General features: G+C 44.3%; 2 protein-coding genes across 4 annotated transcripts in view; one reads left to right on the top strand and one right to left on the bottom strand.

Moving 5' to 3' along the window:
- Positions 1 to 17,672, bottom strand: part of FKBP1B (FKBP prolyl isomerase 1B) — a 44,454-nt gene extending 26,782 nt beyond the window's left edge. Inside the window, exons 1-2 of one of the 2 annotated variants that reach the window (XM_066639800.1) lie at positions 17,529 to 17,672; positions 5,329 to 5,376 (exon numbers count right to left, since the gene is read on the bottom strand). Coding sequence is in view for 1 of the 2 variants with exons in the window: in XM_066639792.1 (XP_066495889.1) it covers positions 5,329 to 5,376; positions 9,648 to 9,783 (184 nt within the window). In the remaining variant the exon portion in view is untranslated. Of the gene's footprint in view, positions 1 to 5,328; positions 5,377 to 9,647; positions 9,948 to 17,528 lie in introns of those variants that run through there. The other variant, XM_066639792.1, reaches the window with a different exon arrangement.
- A 379-nt stretch (positions 17,673 to 18,051) lies between these two features.
- Positions 18,052 to 27,090, top strand: part of WDCP (WD repeat and coiled coil containing) — a 30,842-nt gene continuing 21,803 nt past the window's right edge. For both annotated transcript variants that reach the window (XM_066610108.1, XM_066610109.1), the window contains exon 1: positions 18,052 to 19,962. In XM_066610108.1, coding sequence (XP_066466205.1) covers positions 18,052 to 19,962 — 1,911 coding nt within the window. The remainder of the gene's footprint in view (positions 19,963 to 27,090) is intronic.

Consider the following 27,090-nt stretch of genomic DNA (forward strand, 5'->3'; position numbering starts at 1 on the left):
TTGCACCTTTTCCATTTCCACTACATCCTTTTTGAGATGCGGTGACCAGAACTGGACACAATACTCCAGGTGTGGCCTTACCATAGATTTGTACAACGGTATTATAATATTAGCTGTTTTGTTCTCAATACCTTTTCTAATGATCCCAAGCATAGAATTGGCCTTCTTTACTGATGTTGCCAATGGAATTTAAAGCTTAATTTTTGGTCCTTATGTTTGCACTAGTACTCTAATATGAGGTTAGTTTAGTGGTGTAATTATTTCCATTGCCAGTGGCAAAGGCTTGCCTTTCCTGACCATGTTAACATACAAATAATCCTGTGTGGCATCTATACCATCATCCAAAGTCGGAATGACTCAATAAAAGGCAGCTTTATATGATCCATAAGAGTTCATATATAAGGTGAGAGCAGTTTTGTCCAATGGGAATATATAAAAATGGAAAATAGAAAGATATGCATCTCCAGTTGTAAATCAGGAGTATAAAGACATTCCATGGTGATATGGGGACATCAGGAAGGTGGTAATGTATATCCTTCCTGATATCAATAAGTCACAGGGAGAAACATAGCAGCGTAAACAGCAATGGAAGCTAGACATCTGCAACCTGCTTTTCTGAGGAAAGTACATTATGCTTGGAGGGTTAAGGTCTGCAGATTTCTGCTCTATTTCCTTCCATCATTTATGGTAACTATTCAGTGAAGTGTAGATGCAAGCACATTTGCCATTAATGTTTTGATCCTTATAATTTCTGTAGCACTATTCTTAAAAATCTGTATGCAAACTATCATATCAGCGATCCGAGGTAGTTATCAGAACACTAAAAACATAAAATCATAGAATGTGATTCTAACACCCACAAAAAATTAGGTAGTACAACAGAAGAATAAAGAGCTTAAAAAATAAAGAGAATAAAGAGTTTAAAATAACTCAAAACAGCTTCTTCTAAACCACAGTTGCCTCCCCTAAGTCACAACCTAACCATCCCAAAATGCCTGCAAAAAGTGGTCACATCTTAACTTTGTTCCACTCCTTCAGGCACAGTGAGGCCAAATGGGCCTCTAGTGGAAGGGCACTCCATCTGCCAGTACCACCACTGTGAAGACTCTGCTCTAAGTAGGTGCCCATCGTATTTCTGACAAGGACGCCCAATGATTATCAAAGCATATGAAACGGCACATACAGGAGTAAGCATCAATATCAAGCTCTGAGGAACTATAATCCCTTTCCTGTAAGTCAAAAAGACAGAACATAGCAAAAAGCTAAGCCATTTGCCTTGAGGGTGTGACCAGCAACAGAGCTTCTCCCCCCCATACACACACAGTCCTATGATCAATTAGCCATATTTCTCTTACTTTCCATTAAGATATCCCTGCAAAGTAACCAATGAATGCTAAACAAGCAAAATGGTAGATTTTATTGACTTCACTGGAGACTTTTCAAATCAACAAATTGCTTTTGTGGAGTCTGAGATGAGCACATTTTATGCTGAACAATCAACCTGCTTTCTGCCATCCTGACTCACTGAAGAGAACAGAAAACATTTGCAATGTACTTTCATAGGTAATCAGTTGCAACTACATTCGTCCCAGATACAGACACCTTCCATCTTTCAAGATACTGCAATTTAAAGAAATTGATGTTTTGATAAAAATGAGTAGAGAAACTCCACCATACAAAGAAACATCCCACCTGGATTTACAATATGTCTTGGAACTGCTCTTCATAAAAAAAACAAAAAAAAAAGAGTGCAATCCTTTCACTTAGATGGGTTCTAGCTGGTTTGTCTTTACCAAGGCAAATTATAATGTCTATGGCAACACAATTTGTTACCTCCTGTTGTAATTTTCACTACACTGTTACAGACATCACCCAAACAGCTAAAAGGAGATATAAACTAGTAACCAATATTCATCAGCATCAGCATCACCATCCCTGATTTGCATGGTACAAAGTCCATTATATGTTGTAAAGAAGCTGCATCAGAACAGGTGTGAGCAAAAAGTATAGGCAACCACATCTCTAAATCTGGGAACCTTTTTCAAGTGGCATGAAACTGCTGGAATTTTCCAGATATCAGACAAGTGCCTGAGGGGCAAACACAGTAGCACAGAGCTAGTGAAGTACAGAGGCAGTCCATCCATGACACAAATTGAACATTTGCATTGAGTGGCAAGGGGAGGAGTTGGTAAATTGGTGGTAAGTACTCTGTGCTCCCCTGGAATCTGGACCAGCTTTATCCTCTTCTCACATGGTAGCATGTGAGAGAGATGGGGAAGGCTTACCTCTGTCCCTCAGCATCCAGTGCTACCATGGCTTCCTTCCTATCCTATGGCCCAGCATTCCCTCAGAGGAAGCAGTAGCCAAGAGAGAAAGTGAGGCTGACAGGAGTTGGGTGACTTCCCAGTGTCCAATGCTGCCCCCACTGCTTTCTGTAATGGCCAGGGCCTGCACAGAATGGAGAAGGCTTACCTTTTCCCCATGGCATCTAGCACCTCTCCAGCTGCCACCACCTCTTCTCTAATGGTCAGTGGAGGAAATACTGGAAGCCCAGCATTCCTTCTGCAGCCATTAGAGAAAGCAGCAGAGGCCATGCTTGGACACCAAGTGACATGGGCACGTGTCAATGAAGGGAATGCTGAGAACCCAGCATTCCCCTCTGCCAGCCATTGAAGGAAGAGGAGGCACTGAACACTGACAGGAGAATGGGAAGAGCTTACTTCTCACCCTCGGCATCTAGCACCACTGCCACCATTTCCTGTTATGGTCCCAGATGGACAGCAATCCCTCTGCTGGTCATCAGAGGAAGAGGTAGTGGTAGTGGTGGCCATTAGAGGAAGTGGATACATTGGTACTAGAAGCAGAGAGAAGGGGGGAATATGTGAAGTGATCAAGGGGCTTACCTCTCTCCCCAGCATCCACCACTTTAGCCATCTCTCTCACCATCCATCCACCAGCCATTAGAGGACCTACGTCTCACTGTTAGTGTCCAGTACCACTGCAGCCTCTGCCTCCTCTAATGATCATCAGAGGGAATGATAAAAGCCCAATGTTCCTTAAGTGGTGATGGGGTAGCACTGAATGCTGCAGGACAGAGGCAAGTGAAGTGGGAAGGGGGTCACTTTCCCTGTTACTCCAATTTATGATAAGCAACAATAATGCCAAAATTGACAATACTGTAATAAATAATGATGTTCCTTTAGGATTTGGAAAGTCAGGGAGAGCAAACAAACCAGGGGATAGCAACATCTAAATATACAGGGATAGCTCTTAGAAAACAAGTACGCAGGCAGGGTGATGGCAGTAAAGGGCGTGTGAGGAATTTTTAGAGGTCCAGTACCTCAAAAAGCTGAAGACTTAATGCAGGGAAACATAATTGAAACACTTATAATAGGGACATCTTGTAGTCACTTAACTTATAGGATTGCTGCAAGGACAACATCAGATACTCAAAAGCAGTGGTTCTCGCACATTTAGCACTCAGACCCACTTTTTAAGAATGAGAATGTCAGGGTCCACCGGAAGTGATGTCATGACTGGAAGTGACATCATCAAGCAGGAAAATTTTTAACAATCCTAGGCTACAATCCTACCCACATTTACCCAGGAGTAAGTCCCATTTACTACCACTGTTAAAAGAATATACATAGTAGCTTGTTGAAAGTACAGGTCTGTAACGTTTCCCCAAATGCAGTCACATACTGTACCATGGGAGCATCAAATCTAATATATTAAAAATAAAATATTGAAATGAATGGGCAACCCACCTGAAATAGGTTTGTGACCCACCTAGTGGGTCCCAACCCACAGTTTGAGAAACACTGCTCAAAAGCATTAAACAAATGTTAAGTATTTGTTTGTTTGTTTTTAAATATCTGCCTTGAATGCTGGAAGAATATATCTGGCAAAATCAGTGCACTGTTGCCTGAACTTAATGACCTCTGCAATGTACACTGGCAGCCCAATCCTATTGGGCTGCCCTGTGAATAGGACACATGTTCCACTGGTCCTAGCTGCTGAAAAGCAGATGTAAAGTACTGGAGCCTTCCTGCTTGAACTGGTGGACCCACAAAGATCTACCAGAAAAGGTAAGGCCATGTAGGTGGTGAAATGGGGCGGGGCAGCAATAGGGGCAGGGAGGAGGGTGGATCAGGCTGGGAGGGAACAGGTTCAGTGGCAGCAGTGCATGTCAAATTCTAAGCCCCTTCTAAGGCCTGATCTGCCTTCCCATGTTACTGTGGACTTGCCCCAGTGATTGAGCTGGCACAGGTCCAAGGTGACCCACAGCAGCTGCTGGGGCTTATTCTGGGACAGGGGCACAAATGTGTTGCCTGTGGCGCCTGCTTTCTCACCATTCCTTCTCTAATTGGTTAATTTGGTAGTAAACAGGTTTTCAAAAAGAAACCATAAGATTCTACTACCCCCTCTTGGGGGTTTACCCATGTCTTAAGTTGTTGGGAAACAGGAAGCAAAACCAAAGCACACTTCATGTTTATATGGATGTGCAAAACTTTGGAATGTAAAACACAACGATTAATATTCTGATCCTAAACACTTGCAAAAGCGCATCTGCTTCCAACAGTTGAGTGATGCCAGTATAACACTCTCAATGTTCATTCATACCAATCTGCAGAGGACAGCACAAAAGGGGACAGAAGCTGGCATTCTGCCCTACGAAGTTCCCCACATTAACCCCAGTAATATTTTTCCATTCATGTTTCTCTCATGGAACACGCAGAGACAACACAGAAAAGCTATTCTTCACCCAGAGCCAAACCACTATCAGCGGGGATGTCGTTTTCTTTTTTTTGGGGGGGGGGGGGAATGACACAAAGACAGAAACAGAGACCCTTGCATTCCCTAAGGGCTGCTACCTCCACACACACCCTCCTCTAGACACATACCGTCCTAGCCACTAGGACACTATTTGCCTCTCCTCATCAATGAATGGCATGTTCAGGATAGGCATAGCATAGGGAGAAAGAGCAGTGCCATTTGAGCTGCACTGAAGAGACCAGGATTTGCTTTTCCTTCCTGTATCTGTCACTCGTATTGATTCCCGAGTACAAAATTAGCATGGAAAACCTTTCCATAAGAAAGTGAGGAAAGGAGATTGAATGAGAGGGCCAAGGTTCTTCACACACCACAATGATCTGAACATCAGGTATGCAGTTCACGTCAATGTAAACCGTAGCACTGGTTCTTCAAATGTGAGCATTCAAACATTCCAGATGCCCTCCGGTCAGTACAGACAAATGTATGGCATTCAACCGCGTACCATAAAAGAACATTCTCAAAGCATGAAGCTCTACTCATAATGGAGCTTACCTGTATAATGTACCACACACGTCTGGCCTTTCTTTGGAAACGTCCTTCCTGTCAAAAAATATAAACACACAATCTTTTGAAAAATACTTTCGTACATCTGTTTAGAAATGGTGGATAACCCAAAAAGTGACAAGGAAGAATAGACTCAAGTTCCTCTCTCAGGCAACAGAAGAAGGGCTGGCTGAGCCAGGAGGTTAGCTGCCTCAAGCAGCAGAAAGAGGTAAGTGTCATCCTACACCCTCACCTGGTCTCCATTTACAGCCTCTATAGCCTTCACTTTACCACACAGTTTTCAAATACAAAAAAACCTTCATTTTGTGGAAGTGAGGCAGAGCTTCTCCCAGCTTCTTTCTTCAGCTGCCTCTGCTACTCCATTTGAAAGGAGGATAGTAGAACAAAGACAATGAACACAGCAGGACAGTGGTGGGCTGGAGATTCTGTCTCCAGGGCTGCTGACAAATGGCAGCAGAGCGAGAGGAAGTTGCCAGTGTCATTCCATTGCCGCTGCCTCCTCTCTGGGCAGAGGGGATTCAGCCATTCTGCCACTGCTTCTTCAGGTGCAGGAGGAGGGGGGCTCCAGCCACCATCTCCACTTTCTGACCACACAGGGAGAATTCAGTCAGCTCGGAGGTAACTGTGGCAGCAGAGGATGTGTGCTCAAGCACACATGAAAAACAAAAACAGAAGAGGGGGCAATTATATGTTTGTGTATGTGTGCACACTACTTGGTGTCAGGAGTGTGTATTGGAATCGAGGAAGATCTGGCAAGGAGGTAGGATGTGATGTCAGCAGTGGCCCCTTTAAGGGTAAGGCCTGGGCATCCAGCAGAGTGTGCTGCACAGCTGCAGCCACTTGAAGGCAATAGGGCCCTCAGGGATATAATGAGCACCTGAGGCAGGAAGGGTTTGTGGGTAGCAGAAGGAGGAAAAGCTTGAGGAGAGACTGGAGAAATTGGTGAATGGAGTTTGGAGACACTGGAGTTTGGTGTGTGGCTGCTGTGCCCAAGACCTGCTGAGGACCAAGGGGCTGCTGTAGTGGTGGGAGGCTGCTGGCAGGAGAGAGGACCTATGCAGGTTGAACAGGCAAACTACCCTGGAGGTGGGGTCCAGCAGGAGTGCAGGGCAGAACCAGGGTCATTTATTGGGGGAAAGAAGGGAAGCTAATTTGCTTAAAGTGGGCATAATTCTCCAGGCAGAGCTTGGCCTTGGAATCTGGCAAAACAGAGTGCTAGCACAAGGAGGGAGGTAACAAAATTTGAGAGGTAGGACAGGATATCTGCCACGGTTTCAGGAGTGGCGGTACAGCTGGAGACACCATTGTACACAAATCAGAATGTCTAATTGGGGGAAGAAATAATCTGACAGTTGAACATGTTGCTTTGGTAAGAAAAACCATATTAAGCTGTGTAAGAATGCAGAAGTACGTCACAAGAGAATAGAAGCTGCAACTGTGTCATGCCGTGTAGATCAAGCTACAGCTAAACAGCTGCAGTTTTTGGTGGTTCTCAGGTCTCATGGAATGACCTGACACTTGGAAAAACTGGAACCTGTTTATAATTTAATACCACCATTTGGAACCATTTCCTCACTACTGATTGATAAGAGCCTGTAAAATGGTGCTTTCCAAACTCCCTTCCCCAACTTTATCATCATCTCAACCAAGCTGAGTATACAGTATACTCTAGAACACATCCAGCCATCAGGGTAGACACTGTCATTCAGAAATCGTGTACCCAATTGTATACCCAATATTCTCACTGATGGACCCCTTGAAAAGATCCCAAAGGATCTCAATGTTCACCAGAATACAATCAGAACACCACTGCTACAAAAAAAAACAGAACCCAAGGATTTAGGAAAGTAAAACCCAAGAAAGAAGAGGGCCACTGAGAAGGAATGGGTCAGGAAGAAGATATTACAGGTTCTTCAAATTTATATACTACCGTACTTTAAAATGCTCAAAAAGGGTTTTACACATGCATGATGTGCCAGGATGGTATAGTGGTTCTGGAGCTAGACCTGGAAGATCCAGGTTCAAATCCCCACTCAGTATGAAGCTTCTTGAGTGACCTTAGACCAGTCACTATCTCTCAGCCTCACCTACCTCACAGGGTTCTTGTGAGGACAAAAGAAGGGGAGGATTTATGTACACCATCCTGAGCTCCTTGGAAGAAGGACAGCATAAAAATGTGAAAAAAATAAATAAAATTATCTTAGAATTGAGAGCCTGGAATATTAAACTAGCTATCTTTTTTAGTAACTGCCATTCAAAAAGAACCTTCCCCAATATGACTGCCAGGTCACCAGTGGTGACTAGAAATTTAATTTGGCAATTACAGGGAGAGCCTCCAGCATCCTGCACCACACGTTTTGCTTTCTACAGCCCCCAGCAATACACAGAGTGCCTCTTTCAAAACGGCACCAAAGCTGGGAAACTGCACCAGTGTCATAATGCCTGCTGCTCCTTCCCCACAAAATACTTTTGCTCAGTAGCAGGTGCACAAGCAGGAAGCCAGAAAGTTGACTCTCCCTGGCTAGCTAATCACTTATAGTAAGCCCAGCCAAACTGAGCAGACTCCTGTCTGGACATTAACAGGGACACTGAAGAAAGTTAGGGCCCAATCCTATCCAATTTTCTAGTGCTGGTGTAGCTGTGCCAATGGGGTGTGCACTGTGTCCTTTGGTGGGGAGGCAGTCACAGAGGCCTCCTCAAAGTATGGGAACATTTGTTCCCTTACCTTAGGGCTGCATTGCACCTGCACTGGTGCTGGAAAGTTGGATAGGATAACAGATTAGCAAAGCTGAATAGCTGCAGAAGGTGCTGTTTTTTTTAACGAGGGCGGCATTTGGGGTTTTCAAGGAGTCGGTCTCTGTGCAGTGAACTGTGCAGAATGACATATTCTAAATCGGAGGAAGATACTCAAACCTGCTGCATCCACTGCAAGAGTGCACATCAAAGTACAAGTCAATACAATCTATGGACATCATTGAGGAAGGATACTGGATAAGATTGGACAGAACTAACTCCCCACTTTTCCTTGCCCTGCCACCACACAGTCAGCCTGTCTTTTCCACCCATTCCCCACAGAAGTTCACCACTTGGCTGTTCCTGCAACTGCAGAGCAGGCTGGTCCAGCAGAACCCTTCTTCAGGTTGGCCTGCTAGAAGCCTGCTTGCTCCATCTGCTGAAGGGTGAAGATCACATTTTCAGCAGGGCAATGAAGGGTACTGTCATTTGCTCTCCTTACTAAATTACTTCACTGTGCTTGGATTTATGCAGCTGTCAGCAAATGCCATTTAAATATTCCTAATCGCTTGCGGCTGCTGATCCTGCTGTCGGAGAAGCAGAAGACTGCTGCCCACTGATTCCCCAGAGCCCCCTGGGCTTTTTCCCTCTTGCTTCAGACAAATGCATGACACACCACAGCCTAAACCAGGGAATCTTAACTTTTCCTCTACTTGACAGCAGAATAGCAATTTTTTCCCACCACCACATTCCTTTGGCACTTTTAGGGCACAATCCTAACCTAGTCTACTCATAAGTAAGTCCTATTTTGTTCAATGGAGCTTACTTTCAGGAAAGTGCGGTTAGGATTGTAGCCTTAGTTTCTTGCCTGTTTTGCCTTTTTTTTTAAATTACTGTTCTGAAATCTTCCAGCTTCCTTCTCTGATCCTCTCTGGGTCCCACTTCTTGAGGTCCACAGAGGGTCTCCCACCTGCTCACCCTCTTGACCTTAAACATCCAGCAAATCTCATCACCAGACCCATATGAGGAGACCAGATCTCTTCCCTCAGTCCTTGTTCCATTGATAGATACTTTCCTCTGGGCAAGGCAGACAAGTGGGGGAAGCGCAGACCAGAAAGGACATGACCAGGAACTGGAGAACAGGGAAAGGAGAGGAACCCCTGGAAGGGCACTCAGACGGGCAAGGAAGCATCTGGGTGCCCTTTCAGTGGTTCCTCTCCTTTCCCTGTTCCTGGTCATGTCCCATTACAGAACGATACAGGCAATTTCAACCCAAGGGAGCATCTCATTCTGCAAGCCTCCCACCCCATAAGCACCATCCTAGACTGCTGATGCTCTGCCTGTCTCAGGATGAGCCCCTCCATGCAGCGCCCCCTCGTCTCATGCACGCAGCCACCACTTAAGTCAGAGCGCCCCCAGCTCAATCCCCTGCAGGCCCCCCAAGTCTCACCTGCCCTCCTGCAGTGCAGGAATCCCTGCCACCCCTTCCTGCCACAATCCACTCCCCCCCCCGTCTCTCCTACGCCTCTCAACCCGAGCCTCAGAGAGCGAGAAGCAGCAGCGCGGGCACCCACCGTCTCCCGGTGAGATCATCTCCACTTCCACGCCCATGACCGCAGTGCTCCGGCGGCAGCCTGTCCCTGCACCCGCTCCTAGCACAGACTCTGCCTGGCTCGGTCCCGGCTCCGCCAGACCCTCCGACGAGCGCATCCCCTGCAGACGGACAAGCACCAGCTGAGCCGTCCGTCAGTGCGCGAGCCAATGGCAAAGCGGGGCGGGGGGCGCCGGGCTCCGCAGTCCAATCCTGCTCCCTCGCACAGGAAAGGCAGGGAGGGGAGAAGCCCTTCGCTTCACTGGGACGCGCTTTGCGGCGGCTGGGAGTCTGGGCGGGGAGGGGGGGCCAGCGGCAGGGAGCCTCTCCTGCTCCTCCAACTTGTGATCGGGGGCCGGGCTTGTGGCACTGACAGCGTCCCCTTCTGTGGAGCTCAGCCTGGACGCTGACTGTGCACCCAGCTCTCAGCATCCATGGTGCACCGTTTCAGACTGGCGAGGTTTGAGGCTGTCCACACTTACTTGGGAGTAAGCCCCATTTACTATACTGGGACTTACTTCCGAGTAGACTTGCCTAGGATTGGGCTCTTACAGCACAATCCTATGTACATCTACTCAGAAGTCAGTCCCATTGTGTTCAATGGAACTTGCACCCAGGAAAGCATGCATAGGATTGCAGCTTCAGGGCCCAGTCCTATCCAACTTTCCAGCACCGATACAGCCACAGTGAAGCCCTGATGGAAGGGAGCAAATATCCCCTTGCCTTGAGGAGGCCACAGTGACTTATAGGCCAATATTATGCTTGTCTACTGAGAAGTAAGTCCCATTGTGTTCAATGAGATTTACTCCCTGGAAAGAATGGATAGGATTGCGGCCTAACCCTCCACTGTAGGATGCTGCTCATACCCGTTGGCACAGCTGCATCAGTGCTAGGACTGGACCCTTAGGGCCCAATCCTATCCAATTTTGCAGCACCGGTGCAGCTGCAATGCAGCCCCCAAGGTCCCATACCTTGAGGAGGCCTCAGAGACTGCCCCTCCACCACAGGATGCAGCGTACACCTCATTGGCACAGATGCACCAGCTTTGGAAAATTGAATAGAATTGGGCTCTTAGGTACTATGGATATGGCAGGTAGGTATCCAATTCTGCCTCGTCCCCAGTCTGCCAGTGCACAATTACTTCCACGGCCCTTGCAAAATATCTTACTGATGGTGACCTCAGAAAAAGAAAGCATGCAATTTCTTGAAGTTGCTACCAGACCAGAGCATAAAAACCCTGCTGGATCAGGTCCAGGACCGTCCAATCCAGTATCCTGTTTCTCACGGTGGCCCACCAGATTGCCCACAAGCAATAAAGTGTGGTCAGCACTGCAGTGTGACCCGGCATTAGGCTGGCTCGTGGGCCCGTGCCGGACTAGCGCTTGTACTGCCCTGCTAGAAACAGAGGTTTGCAGCATGTGGGAATTAAAAATAAAGATAAAAATAAAGAAACATTAAGCTTTTAAATGTGTGGTATTACACATTTTTCCTTTGAAATATGAAGAGCCAGGCAATAGATTCTGCCAACTCTTGACCAACTACGCCAAGAGCGATCAGTTTGCTCCTTTAAGCAACATGTTGTCACAAAACAAAACAAAAATTTTTTTCCTTCCTCACAGTCACTTAAGCAAGATAAGAATATCAAGAGAAATATCCACCCTGAAGCCAAGAGAAGTCTTGGAGGGACAGAGCTGGAAAAGGCAGATGATAAAGCACTACTACTTTGGAAGACATGAACTGCCACTACTAGGACATGAACTGGGAATGGAACCCCAGTGGATAATGAAGCACAACCTGTACTAAAATCTTGAAGTGAAAATGAGAATGGAAGGGAAATCAGTGGAGTACAAAGTAATATGGTTGAAACAATGAACAGAGGGTATCAAATTGACAACAGCATTTAGGACAAAGTGGAGTAGAAAAGTAGAAGTGGGATGATCAACAAGAACGTTCCAAAAATAACAGTGAAAGTGACGGGACTAAATTCAGACAGAACTGACTTGTCTTATGTCAGTCTTGTCCAAAGTGCATAGTAATCACTTTCTTGGGGTACAAATCAGAGAGAACTAAAATGTTGGTAGTGTCTGTTGAAAGGAAAGTTTGGATTCTAGATCTCTTAACCTGCTGAAAATAGCAAGAACCTGGATACGGGGGGGGGGGGGGAAGAATTACAAAGACCTTCTAGACACCCAGTTTGGGGAGAGGAAGCAACAACTGTGTTATCAAGAACAAATCAAAAGTTCAGTTGTAGTAGAGTTAAGGAGAAAACAGTATTAATCGTGGCAGTGACACGTGGCAGATGACAGCCAGTGAAAGCAATAGAGACTGGGGCTAATAGAGACAAAAGAACAGAGCTACACATCATTAACTTAAAAATGATATTGAAGATTAAAGCAGCAATCCTATGTGTACAGTATTTTGTAAACAAGCAAGAAGAGAGGAACACAGTACACCCAGCAGTGTAGAAGACTGCCCCATTTCCCTGCCTGAGTATTTAGGCTGGTTTAGAGAGGTGGAGGCTGCTGCAGTCTTATGTGCATGGGAGCAATTTTACATGGGAGCAAATTCTATTGAACTAAGGGCCCAATCCTAATCCAACTTTCCAGCACTGATGTAGCCCTGAGGTAAGGGCACAAACATTGAGGCCCTTTAGGAGCCTCCATGACTGCCCTCCCCCCACCACAAGAGGCAGCGCATGCCCTGTTGGCACAGCTGTATCTGTGCTGGAAAGTCAGATAGGATTGAGCCCTCAGTGGGGCTTGTTTCTAAGTACATATGCCTAGAGTTGTATTGCATGTAATTTACTGGTGGATTATAATTTTCATTTATTTCTGTTGCATAGTTATGACTTCCCAGATGAAGCAGTGGGTAGTTAATATTCTCTGTTTAATCTGCATGTTCCCCAGTGTATCTAGTATATGACATGACACCATCACACCAAGAATAAACAGTATTAACAGAAGGATTTGGATACATGGAGGTTCTGTTGCTGTTTTTGACCTTCTGCAGAATGACCTTGTATTGATCCCACATTCTGTACCCAAAAAACTTGGGGGGCGGAGGATTCTGAACAAAATGTTTTTGTTTGCTTTTAAGTGTGAATGTCTTTTGCTTTGCTTGGTACTCTGTGTCCAACTTCTGTTATGCCAAAAACGCTTTGCCCATTTTGCACTTCAGAAGATGGAATGTCTGTGTAATCTTACTGAGATCATGGCCCAACCGTGGAACACACTGTAATAGCCATTTGGAAGAGAAAAGTGTCTAGCTCATTTTACAAGCTAAAGTAGCTGCAGTCCTAAACACAATTATCAGAAAATAACTTTATGTTTGGGGAGACAGAGTCTTTCTCCCCTATTTTCTGTCAGCTTTTGGGAGTCTCCACTAGCTGCATGTGAGATTTTATACCCATTTTGCAACTTAACAGAGATCTGTGAAACTGAATATCATTCTCTAAGAGCAAGTTTATTCGTGCACCACTTTGAACAGATTTTATATAACAAAATGTGCTGCAACTGAAAATAAATTCATTCTTTGTGCAACTATTAAGAACATTTCAGAATTAAAATGAAATTTTGTACTTTCCTTCCTAACTATATAAGCTGCACAATGACCTTATACTAAGTGGGTTTCTCAGTACAAAGTCCACGTGTTTCAGTGGGATTTCTTTCTTTAAAAAGCCCACTCATTACAAGGATGTTATTCAGCCAACAGGAACAAGCAGCAGAAATCACACAATTATTGCTATGAGAGATGTGCCTGCCTCATTAAGAGCCTCTTTGTTGTGCTCTGACCACATTGTATATGCAGTCCGTCGTTAAGTGGCGCACGCCTGTACTTCAAGTCTGTAGCCTTTATAACCATGCCCCCTTTAACTCAGGCTATAACACTGGAGTACCTGAAGGGGTGTCAGCAGGTGCAAGTGCTCCTGGGCAGCACAGCTGGGGGGTCGCTGCCACCATTCCTTGCCCCTGTGGTGATCCCACACCACAACCCTTCCCTCTGAACAACCATCTGCTTCTTCCACTTTTTAAAGTAGAACTTCTTCCACTTAATAAAAAAAAAGGTGGAAGAAGCGAGTAGCTTCTTAGAGGGCAGAGCGGTGGTGTGGGATCGCCATAGGGGCAGGGAATGGTAGCAGTGCCCCCCAGCTGTGCCACCCAGTTCCATGCTGCTCTGAGGGCTGGAGGCTTCTTCCACTTAAAAAAAAAAAGCAGAGGAGGCAGTCAGCCCTCACAGCCACCATCAGAGCGGTTTTGCACCACTACAAGGGCTCCCATATCCTCCACTTTTTTTTTTTAAAGCAGAGGAGGTGGGTGGCCCTCAGAGTAATGTGGAACTGCTCTGATAATGCCAGAAGTAATTGTGGTGACATCATCACGTCACTGTAATTACTTCTGGGTCAGGAGGGCATTTCTAGGCATGCCCTGGGATGGCAGAGGGGCCAGGACCATCAGTGATGACCACGCTTGTCATTGACTGAGATAAGAAAGAATGACCTTCAGAAAACAAAGCAAGGAAAACTTTGTGAACTGGAGGAGATCTGGTTCTTCACTCACAGCAAACCAGTGTGTCTGAAATAATTAAAACAGGATTGTGTGGGCACGTTAAAGGTATTGTAAACTAGGAGCTTGGTGGACTTATTTGCAAAGCTGATCTATTAAATCACACAATTTGCACCAGTGGAACCAGCAGAGTCACCACCTAGTGGCTGCTTTTAACTTTTACCAAGATGAGTGAAGAAATAGGAAGCCAAAAGAGGTGCCTGATATACGTATTAATTGGTGATCTGTAGTCAAAAGCTCTACCACTGAGCTGTGTCCTGGGATATGGTTGGAGTATAAGGCATTCCTAGACAAACTGTGACAAATACATTCTGCCCATCATTTCACCCATGCACCCTGAAGCAGTGAACTACATCTCTATGATATAAAGAACTCCAGGCTGAAATATGTTGACAGTTATCTACATGGTACACCATCATGCTAATGTGTGTTCTGCATGCATGCTTTCAACTAGAAGACCCTCTTTTATTTTTTAAACAGTCAGCTGGAATAGCAGTCTGGGTAAGAAACAGGGTGTGGGGGGAAAGGATGGTTTATTCTCCCCTTGTGTACTCACTAGCACAGCTAAGGGGAGCTGGAGGGTACAGGACCCTGGGTGGCATGCCTGGGGGGAATCATCAATTGCCCCCATTGTGCAAAGGTATCACCACACACCCTTGTGGGCACAGAGTGCCTGTGAACTGCTCTGAGCAGCCGCCTGCTTCTTTCACCTTTTTTCCGCTTCGAAAAAGTGGCTGCAAGGAGTGTCAGAAGAAGGGATTCTGATGGTGAGGCCCCATTCTTAATAGGGCTGCAGTACAGTGGCACAGAAACTGCCACCACTATATCCCGTGGGGCCAGGAGGCAACCAGAGGTCTCCTCACAGTAAAGGAATATTTGTTCCCTTAGCTCATGTCAAGCCCTGGCAGCCCCTGGCAGAACTCAGATCTGGACCAGCTCAAAAGCTAGAGCAGATTTGAGTAGACCAGTGTGGGACGGGGGATAGGATTCCTTCTTTGTCATTGTTCTGACTGCCATGACGTGCCTTACAGCTCATTTGCGAAAGCCATTTCCCAGGCAACATGCAGGAGACTGGTGTTTGTTCAGGTTAGGATCAGGCTATAAGATTGTATGGATCTCAGGCAAAACTGAGGACCCAGATTTTCTCTTCCAAGAAGTGAAAATGAAAATTCTTTCAATTTGGGGCTAGAAGATAAAGTAAGAAAATGCAGAGGGAGAGTTGGGAATCAATCTGATTGTCATTCACAGAAAGCACCCTAAGAACATAAGAACAGCCCCACTGGATCAGGCCATAGGCCAGTGGTACTCAAACTTTTCTGGTCAGTGGCTCCCTTGACCCCCATGGCTGTTGGCCATGACTCCCCATCATGTTCCTGAGGGCTGGAAGTGACATCATTAAACAAGAAGTGGCTAGAAATATTATATTAAATATATTATAATATTATATTTATTATAATATTAAGTATTAACTACATTAACTATATTAATATTAATTATATTAATCATATCATTAATTAAATGCAGATCTTAAAAATATATTATTAATACACAGCAATATACATGCTTTATAAAGGATCAGCTGCTGATCACTGTTGGAGACAGGATGCTGGAGTAGGTAGATTTTGTCTGGTCCAGGAAGACTCATTTTTTTAACTTTATAAGCATACCAATAGAATTGTTTTATCAAATTAACTTTGTGAACAACCAGTCTGACCAACATTACACGCACACACACCTGTGGACCCCAATCCAACTAGTCATTTCTCCCATTCTCCTTGGATAGGATTGAACCCTTTATTAATTTAATGAAATTAAATTTTTCCAGCGGCTGGTGGGGAAAACAAAAATAGACCATGAAAATATATCAGAGCTGATAAGGGTTTGGTTAGGAAGCTGATTTATCTCCTATACTAGGAGATGCACAGCTCAAACCTATGCATGTCTACTCAGAAGTAAGTCCCATTAGAGTCAATGGGGCTTACTCCCAGGAAAGTGTGGATAGAATTGGGCTGGCAATCACTTCATCAATGGCTGATAAGTATTCCCTTCAAAAACCCCTGGGGGCTGGGGATAAGAATAGGCCCTCAGTGTGGCTGTACTTGTCCTAAGAGTTGACTAAACAGCCACTGGGTAGATGGGAAGGCAGCTCTTTTGCCTGGGAAGAAGAGAGAAGGAAAACTCTGATCCCAAACCTCCACTGCCTTGTGACTACATCCAGTTATGGAAAAGGTTTCAGGAGTCAACCTTGAAGCAAAATCTGGAGCCGGATTCCCTGAGGCAGTTCATGGCTGAACACAGTCACGTTCTGGCAACTCCTGCGACGCCGCTGGAACCAACGGTATTGGCTTCTGCCTTTCCATTGGACCATTTCAGCGACGTGGAGAGGGGGGATTTGCTGCATGGGAAACAGTCTAACCTCCATATCTACTTTACCCAGGCTTTGCACACTGGAGAGGACACTCTGTTCCAGAACCACCATTCAGAGCACAATACCATAGTCTTCTGAGACTGAAGGATGCCCGCAATAATTCCCTTCAAATAGCAAGATTCATCATTTTAAAAATACAGCCTCTCCTCTTCAGTCAAACAACAAGATTAATAAATCACTTTAAAACAGTACCCTTTTTCTGCTCCTGGCCAAGTAAAGCGTGTGCTTGTCTCTCCCCTCCCCCTTTGCCAACTGCATGGAAACAACTTTAAGGGGAGGGGGAGGAAAGCGGGAAGGTTTGGAAAGAGAAAGGGGGAAGAGGGAGGTGGTTGAAAAGAGAGATTTCACTTTGATGAGAAGCGATCCCAGGCTGGGAACTAGGAAACAACCAGACAAGGATCAGCGAGGGTTAAGGACTGCAAGCCCAGCATGCTCGGAAGAAGGCAGGGCGGCAGCAGCCACTCTCACAGCTGAGCAACTCCCATTTCTTCTGCTTTAAAAAAAAGCAAAGACAACAGGCAGAAGACAGGCTTGTATTCTGCCCAGAGGTGTGACTGTATCACTGTGAGAGGACATCCCGCACCTCCCCTTTGAGTTCTTGGCACCGCCCTAAAAAGCCGCGCCTCACAGTTTGAATAACACTGCCATAGCCCATCTAGTCCAGCTTCCTGTATCTCACAGCGGCCCACCAAATGCCTCAGGTGCCCACCCTGTTTTATACTGCACTTCCTTTTGTTTCCTGGTCATTTCTATTGCTTATAAATGCTGACAAAACTATTACAATGCAATTTTATACATGTTTACTCAGCAGTAAGTCCCATCATACTCAATGGGGCTTACTCTCAGGCAAATGTGTATAGAATTGTAGCCTTACTGTCTTGTTCTTAATCTTCAAGGTTATAAATAAAATCTTTCCAGTCCTCCTTCAAAAGCTCTCAAAGCAGATGTGTCAGATCATTATTTCATGTTGCTGCTGAATTGCTTGCCAGCGTGCAGGAGCTCTTCGTCATTCAGTAAAGGAGAGGCCTTTAGTCTCTGCAAGTATTAGAGGGCTATTTTTAAGACAGCCCTGGCCTGGAAGAGTTAAAAATAGGCTTCCAAGAAATGTCGTCAAAGGGGACGTTAATTAGTTAAACCTCATTAGACATCAGATGAGAGAGATAGCTCCTCCCAGGACAAGGATATAGTAAGAGCAGCTTTGATGTAACTCTATCCGTAGGCACAGTAGCAGAGTTACACAGTGGAGGAGGCTGTGCATTTAAAAGAAAGAACAAGCTAACTCACTGTGAAGTAAACCCATCTTCAGTCAAGGAGGGCTTGCTGACTCCAGTCATTCCGATGAATCCCATGGAGTTTCTACTTAGGAGCAAACCGCATGAGTAAGGATATTTAAAAGAATGGAGCTTGGAAAGGCAAAACTGTTGAGAACTGGTCTTAATGTTTTGTACCAGGCCATCCACCCAGTACATGGGATTGCCTGGACAGATGGTAAGCAAGTGGCACTGACTGCACTGCACTTCCAGAACAAAGAACTGAGGTTTGGGGACTCAACAGTTATTGGTCAATTTGAGCATGTCCATGGACTTTACTGGAGCCCATCTTATTCTGCCACCACCCCAGCCCTGCTTGCTGTTCAGCACAAGAAGCATGTCAGTGTTTGGCAGCTCACTCAGAACGTGTCGGAAAAGAATAAGCTTCTGGTTTCTCAGACCTGTGAAGTCGGTGAGCCCTTCCAATTGCTTCCCCAGGGCTGCGTGTGGCACCCAAAGAGGGACATTTTGTCTGTCTTGACCAAAAGAGATGCTTCTGTTTTATATGCTGTTCGTTCAGATAATTCCAGGGTGAAAGCGGATATCAAAAGCAGTGGTCTCATCCACTGTGCCTGTTGGACTAAGGATGGCCATCGTTTAGTCATCGCTATAGGCAGTGCTCTTCATTCCTATATATGGGACGATGCCCAGAAAACATTAAACGCTTGTTCCTTTTGCCCAATATTTGATGTCGGAGGTTACATCTGTGCTATTGAAGCTACTCTGGATTTCCAAATTGCTGTGGCTACTGAACTTCCTCTTGATAAGATCTGTGGCTTAAATGCAGGTATCACATTTGAATTGCCACCAGGGACTGAAACAGGTTCTCTAACATCACAGTCTACACTGGTACTTGGGGATGAGGAATACTCCATGGACCTAAGAAGAAAGTCTATAGATTCAGACAAATCAACAGCAGTCGATTCAGTAGCATCATCTTCATCAGGTCCTGTGGATTTAACGCATATCCTTGCAAACCACAGGAGATCTGATCCCAGTCCTCTTATTCCTTTGAGAAGAAAGGACTACCCTTCAGGAACTGGCCAAGATTCTTCACACTTGATCTTAGTGACTTTTGAAGGAAAAGTAACCACAACCAGAAAAGTCAGCATTCCAGGCATTTTGGTCCCTGATATAATTGCTTTTGACCTTAGAGCTCAAATTGTGGCAATAGCTTCTAATACTTGTAACATTGTTTTGGTCTACTCAGTAACCTCGTCATGTATGCCCAACATTCAACAAATCCAACTAGAGAAAAGTGAACGGCCCAAAGGTCTGTCCTTTTTAACAGAGAAGCTTTTGTTAATTCTGATTGGAAAGCAGAAATTCACTGATCCAGCATTTATTCCAGCATCACATTCAGATAGATATATCATCCGGCTGATGATCAAAGAATTAATATTTGAAGAAGAATCATCAATGAAATCAGATGCAACTCAAAGTCTGCCTTTCAGTTTTGAGTCCTCAGTAAACATTCCTGGGAAAAGAAAATATTTTGAGAACCTTGCTTCAGAAGATCATGCTGCAAGGAGAGAGCTCTTAATACCAGGTAGCACGACTATTCAGTCTCCTAGTGGAAGAAGAAAAGTGTTGGAAGAAGTTAAGAGTCCTAGTTTTGAACAAAGTACATCATCCAGTGTGAGCGATTTTGATGAGAAAAGAATTTCGGGTGACCCATCCATTGCTCTAGAAACACTGGACACTGAACCAATCAATCGGTCAGTGGCCCTGTTTGGGCTCGGAACACCAACTAGATTTGCCAACAGAACAGTTTCTCCTAAAGCGATGCAAGAAACTTTAAATTCTCCTAAAAATAATACCTTGCCTACTGAAAAAGGAGCAAGTCAGATACCTAGAAATCTGGAAAGACTGTGCGACAGCTTCAGTGACTTACAACTTCGACTTTTTGAACTAGTGGACTTCACTAAAAACGGGAAGAGATTATCTCTAGCCTATCCATCTGCTCAGGAGCCACCTTTTGTTCACATCACCTATCAGGTAATTATATTAACTTTATTACATTACAACTTTATTACATTTATTTATCATCTAATTTTTCTTCTTGGAAATTTTGTAACAGGTTAAAGGATTCTGTTAATCCTTGGTTCAGTCAGCAGACTTTATGAGTGCCATACTATGCCTAATTCCAATGGTGAAAATTTGAATCATGGGAATTCCAAGGGTTCATGGGAATAACAGTTATGTCTGATATTCTACATATGAAAACCAGATCAGCTCAATCTAAATTGCTACTCACACATATACACAGTATTTGAATTTGCTACCATATCCTATCTGTAGCTTTATAACTGTAGTTTAAGAAGTTAAAATTAATGGGTGAGGATTTTTTTCCCTTCACATGTAAATTGCACAAAGGATTTGTTTCTCTTTTTTCCCTTTTTTATGAGATAAAAGCTTTCCCTACATATTTTTAAAAAAATCATTTTTAGTCACTAATTAATTTTACTTCACCTTTATATTTTAGTGTTCTTCAATGCACACAATAATTTCAGTGACAGCAAAAGATCTCTTTCCCTTGTTGCTCAGCCAATAATTTTGCTATGTTACATTACACAAAGTAGAGCATAAAATGCATTCATTTTTTTTTGTTTTGAAGAACTTCAAGTAACTTCCACCAAAATGAATTCAAAAGCAAGGCAGATATCATGCCTTCTTTGTACTGCCCTCCAAGAAGCCTCTTCTATTGAATTGCTATTGATACTATAGATTTTCTGCTTCCTAAACACCTGACTTGTAAAAATCAGTATAACACAAAGCTAGATTCTGCTCTCTCTTACCCTGATTTGAAAACTGTGAAAACTGTGATGGATTTCTGCTTATTTTTTGAATGGCATTAAAGTCACAAAATTTCCTTCTTTTATACTGGATATTCTCATCTGGGCTCATTTTGTCTGAGCCCGTCTATCCCTAGGGCAAATAGGATATTTGCTCCAAGAGCTGCCACCACCGTTATTGCCTCTCTCAATGAACAGTTGTCATTTTTCCATGCTTTTTCCCTCATTTGCACCTCACCCAGGCCCACATCCACTCCTGCACTGTATTTTTCAGACCTTTCCCAGTCACTCTTGTCAGAACTTAAGCACAGCTACCATTACCAAAGCAAATATACTTGCTGAATGGCTATGGTAGTGGGATGGGAAGGAGGAGAAAGGAAGGCACAGGTGAAGGTGGGATAAGCCACTGAAGCCTGGGGTGTGAAGGGGACCCATCAGTGCTGAGGATTAGCCTTGCATTAGAGATGGATGATGTAAGTAGAAGCCTAGTCATGTTGTAGAGCACGTCTGTTCCATTCCAAGGGCTCTTAGCAGCAGCCCTTCATGTTTTGGCTTAGTTTCTCCTTGTCATTCCCATGTTGCTCTTCTGCATGTTTTGATATAAATTTAACCTCTTCTTTCAGAGTTGTGGGCTGTTTTTGGCTTGGGTAATGTACTGTATTTTTCAATAAATATGGAATACATGCACAGGCAGATGCATACTCCTGTAAATCTCTTGCTTTCCTGATGTAGACAATATGGGAGAAGCCTGCAGATAGTCAGGGTTGCTCAAAGTTGTGCAAGAACTCCCCACGGCCCCAAATGAGAGCACAGTGCCTATTGCTGGGGATTGCTGAATGAGCAAAATAACAGGAAGGAAGCACCTCTGAATGTGGAGGGGTTGGAACAATGGCTGGAAATGGAACAAAGGACACTGCAAAATGTGTTTCCAACCAAAACACAGGATCTTGCCATGGACATGCTTATCTGGGAGGACATTCCATTAAATTCAGTTGAGCTTACTTCTGAGTAGACATGCATAGGGCTGCACTGTTAGTGTCACCTTGATGCGCCCAATAAAGGCCTTTACAATTTGCAGAAAGGCACCATTTCATATTAGAATTGTGCTGGTTGCTTATAGTGCAGCTGGACTATCAAGTTCAGCATGATTAGTCCAGTAACTGAGGTACAAAAAAAGTGATGGGAGGATGAACCATCCATGGCAATTTTTCTAAAAGAGCATTTCCCCATGATTTCCTGCTTAAGAGCCGTTCTGCACATTATGTGGAATAAGGCTGTAGAATTCTGGTCTCTCACCACATGCTGCAAATGAGAGGTTTTTTGAATGCAATCCCACCTTTAATAAATCTCTTTATTAGTAAGTTAGCATATTTGGAAGAAGGGATTGTGATAGGTTTCTCCCTGATGTAGTTGTTCATTACAATTTTATGTGGGAGAGCATTCAATAACATGATGCATCCTCTTGCAGTCTGAAGTGGCACAGTCTATCATTCTAAGGCTGCATTGAGACAGGATATGGGTCTGTTGTAGGTTGGTGCTTTTTAAAAAGATGTTAATAGCTGCCAAAAGGTCTCCCTGATTTGAACTGGGCTGGGAGAGGCAATTAACAGCCTCAGGGGGCATTTAAATTTGTAAACAGCATGGGAGGTGGAGGATAAGTGCCTTCATTCAGTTCCACTCTTATTGAGAATGGGATGCTGTTAGTATTAACAAGTTTTTTTCTTTTTTTAAAATTAATTTTTTAATTATTTTCCAAAATAAAAACAACAAATATAAACAAACACATAACAAACACAAACTCAATACACAACACAAAAAACGCACAAAAACATACCGTTGAAGGGTGCAGGCAATCATATATCTAATCAATCAATACATATCTTCTAATCTTGTTCCTCTTCTAGTTTAACCTCTTAATATCATTTATCTATCATATCATATCCTGTATAATATATCATGTATACAATATATTCATCTAAATGCCCTATCTTATACATCTACAACTTCATTTTCAACCAAGCATAAAATGGTCTCCATGTATGATATTAACCACTGCAAGAATTTTATATGCTACATACTGGAAAGATATTAAAATTCCAACGAAAGATGAATAGAGAAAATAATGAATGTGGTGGAAATGGACAGCCTTACAGAGATTTTGGATCAACAGCATAAATCGACACAGATAGAACAGTTTTTTTTTTCTTGTTGTTGTTTTTGTTACATGGGAGATTGTGATTGTAGATTCCCTAAGTCACATCTAGTATGGTACAGGTGTGCATCACTTAAGGAGGGAGATATGTTCTCCAATCCCTGTTATGCAATTAGGTTGTTAAGCAAACATTCAGCCCAATCTAGTGCCTTTGAATAGACACTCCCTGCCAGACACTCACTGGTTGTACATACTAATGAAGGTTGATTGCTTTTCCTTTGCATTAAGAGCCTCTTCTTCGTTGTGTAAACAAACAGGTGTCAGGCTATATGACAGCTGATTGCCTCTTTGTTGTGCTTTGACCACCATTGTATATGTGGTCATTAAGTAGTTCATAATCAATCCACGCACACCTGTATGTGTACAATCGCTCTAACATTACCATTGCTAGGGAAGATAGTTACAATCTGGGCCCTAACTTTATTTTATCAGAAACCTGAAAGTGGAGAACTAGTTAAAATAGGATGAACCATCAGTTACAAAACTGTTAGCAATATTTTTCCAAGGATGTTCTGCAAAAGCTATCCAAAGCAGTCATGTTTGTAGTATTTTCCTATCGAAAAACAAAGCACATGCCGCTTAAATGGTGTACATGAATTTCTTCATCTCGGTGTTTCTTAAGCAGGATCCTGTGTCATGTTCCACTGCCAGCTGAGGCTTGCTGATGGTGACATGACTTTCTCTGTAGTGAAAGTCCTTCCCTCAAGTCCTTCCTATGCAAGTCCTTCCCTCACAGACTATGGAACTCCTGCCTCCCCAGAGGTTCATATGGCACCTACACTGCATATTTTTGTATAAGAACATAAGAACAGCCCCACTGGCCCATCTAGTCCAGCTTCCTGTATCTCACAGCGGCCCACCAAATGCCCCAGGGAGCACACCAGATAACAAGAGACCTGCATCCTGGTGCCCTCCCTTGAATATAAAGTTCAAGGCATTTTTATAACACTGTGGGGTTCCTTCACCCCAGGTTGGGGGGGGGGAGAATCCTCCCTTGTCATACTCACAGTACCAGGCCTCATCCATATCTCCTCTCCATCCACCAGGGAAGAATCCTGCTATACATTGAGGGGTTATACAGCACCCACTTGTCTCTCCAGGACAACCTCATCAGGCTATTTTCTTCCATGTCTGTGGTGAAATTCCTTGATTCTGCAACTACGGCATCACCACTGGCACGTATACTTCAGCAAAAACTGACCCTTTTAAACTGGGGCCTGCTTTGTGGGCATGTGCAGCACTGCCCCCTTTCTAGTTCAGAACCTGCCTCCCTGGTGTCCCTGTTGCCTGCCTTTGGAGAGACATAAGTGGTTGCCTGGGACTCACCTACTATCTGCAGTGCTCACTGTGAGGTTAGCAACCGGCTTCGTAAAAGTGTGCTACTCACAGCCCAATCCTAGCCTGTGCTGGTAAAGCCAGGCCATGTGTCCTGCTCTGTATCCAGTGCTAGAGGTTTCCTTGGGGTAAGGTGATATTTTCCCCCTTAGCCCATGTCAAGACCCAGCCTGCCCTATAAAGCCTTATATATTGCACCTAGATAGCCTGGGAAGCCCAAGGTAACGCCTTGGAGGGCTGGGAGGGGGGGTAGTGGAGAAGGCCTCCACCGATCTTGCCCCCCTCCTGGACCTCCATCCCATTCTGACCTCCCCACCAAGAAACACCCCCTCCCCGCCTCCCCATGCCCCACTGCTGCCTGGTGCAACCTTACTTGTCCTGTCTGGCTAAATATCTGGAAGCTGCAGGCCTCCCTGCCTGCACAGCCTCCTTTCCAGGTGCTGCAAACGTGCTTTACAGCTTGTTCATGACACCTTTGGCTCTCGTGGCAGCCACTGCAGTGGCCAAAAGTAGTGAGGACTGCGCTTGGAATTATCTGAGTGAGCCTGGTGTAGGGCTCATTGGCCATACATAAGAGGTGACAGCCTCTCCTGGGGGCCAGGCATGCAAGGGCAGGGGTGGCAATTCTGCTCCCAGAGAAACATAAATAAATATATGGGCAATAAGATCTGGGCCTCCAGTACAGCCACCCACCTGGTTTTCTGACTTCCTCGTTATGAGATGATATTCTGCCACCGCCTCATAGAAAAGCAGAAGCTGACATTCACAAAGTGGCTGTCTACAGAAGTGCTTCTCAAACTGTGGGTCGGGACCCACTAGGTGGGTTGCGAGCCAATTTCAGGTGGGTCCCCATTCATTTCAATATTTTATTTTTAATCGATTAGACTGGATACTACCATGGTATGTGACTGCAACTGGGGAAATGTTACAGACCTGTACATTTAACAAGCTACTATGTATATTCTTTTAACAATGATAGTAAATGGAACTTACTCCTGGGTAAGTGTGGGTAGCATTGTGGCCTAGGAATGTAAAAAAAATGTTCCTGCTTGATGATGTCACTTCCAGTCATGACATCACTTCCGGTGGGTTCTGACAGATTCTCATTCTAAAAAGTGGGTCCCAGTGCTAAATGTGTGAGAACCACTGCTATATATGGTTTGGAATCCTTCTTTCACTAACTATATAGTAATAATATGGCCCCAGTATCATAATTCAAAGGAACAGGATGGCATGTTCAGCAAAGTGAAATACCGTACATGTATGCAAGACCCGAAAGATAGAAACAAACTTATGACAAAAAGGGAGTAAGTAGAGGACAGAGAGGAGACTGAAGGAGTCAACTGACTGGGCCAAGGAGGAAGTGAATTGTCATAGTTCATAGAGGTCATCTTTAATAAATCCAGAAACCATTTTTATAACCGGGAAGGCAATTTTGAACAGGATTGAAAAACATAAAAGTAGTCATGAAAACTGATGAAAGATGAGCGTGATATGACTCTGCTTCATAGTGTGCCAGACTAGTCAGACAGTTTTGAAAGCCAAGATTTAGAAACACCATTAAGAGGTGGGGATGCAGTAGTCAAAACAGGAGTCGATTAATACGCAGTGCTGCCCAGGAGGACAAGGGAAAAGAAAGGACATGAAAGTCTGATAATGCTCCGCTGGCGCTAAGCAGACACAGACTAAAATTCTGAATTAAGGAGAGCGGTAGCGGGTTTAGAAACATGAGACACAGAAGATTGCCTCCCCAGATGTGAGGGTCTTTGTCCATTATTAATTCTGTGATGTGCTATAAAAACCCTCATATGGTTAATAACTGGATTAATCATTCTCTCAGGCTCTCTTCGGGGAATTGATGGTGTGTAATGGACAGCATTCTGTTTTAGAAAAGATTTTTGTTACTGTAATTTATTTATTCAAGTGTGCATAAGAGAGAGTGTCTTGTCCTTGAAGCAAAACAGTCAGAAAGGGACAGGAAAAATCTCTTATAGCCAGCAGATTGTGTTGAAGAGTTGAGGGAAGTAGGTTGCCTCCAGAGAAGCTACTTTTGATCTGAAGTAAGCCTAAAATGTTTTCAAGGAAACAAAGGAATTATGTTTATAGGAAACCCTGAGCTTTCAGATCAGCACAAGATAAAAATCTAATTAACAGTCTAATGCTAACCAACTTTCCAGCACCGATGGAGCCCCCCCCACTCACCAAACCAGAGGCAAGAGGGATGTGTAGTGAAACAGAGAAAAAGAGAGAGAATGGTGACTGTGGCAATAGGATTTCCTGGCAGTCAACTAGAAGAGGTGGAAATGGCCCTCCCATATGGCTAGTCACTGACTAGGCCTCAGAATGATCGCGAGGTATATGGGTCTTCTCACTCCTGTCCAACCATCTACAAACTCCTGCTGCTTGTAGCACTCATGTTGCATGCTGAGCACCAACACAATAAACGGAGAGGCACCACGAACCTAACTTTATGCCCTACCTGCAGTACTAAAATTCAGTGTCCGTTGTGCATAAGATGGTGCATAATGCAAAACCTACCTGTGCATTGTGCTGGGTCCTGCAGCTTGGCTATACACTGGATGGGCCTGGATGATTTGCATTGCAGGTCCATGGGACGGACTATAGGTACTACTTCAGTGTTGATGTTAGCACTGTGTCAGGAAGCACCAGTATAAGTTTGCACTGGGTCCCAGGCCATACCATTTTTGCATACATTTAGCAGAATCTGTACTTTTCCACCCCAAGTATAGCCATGAAGCAGTTAGTTCAGGCAGCGAATTTCAG

The sequence above is a fragment of the Tiliqua scincoides genome, chromosome 1, assembly GCF_035046505.1.
Source record: "Tiliqua scincoides isolate rTilSci1 chromosome 1, rTilSci1.hap2, whole genome shotgun sequence".
Lineage (NCBI taxonomy): Eukaryota > Metazoa > Chordata > Lepidosauria > Squamata > Scincidae > Tiliqua > Tiliqua scincoides.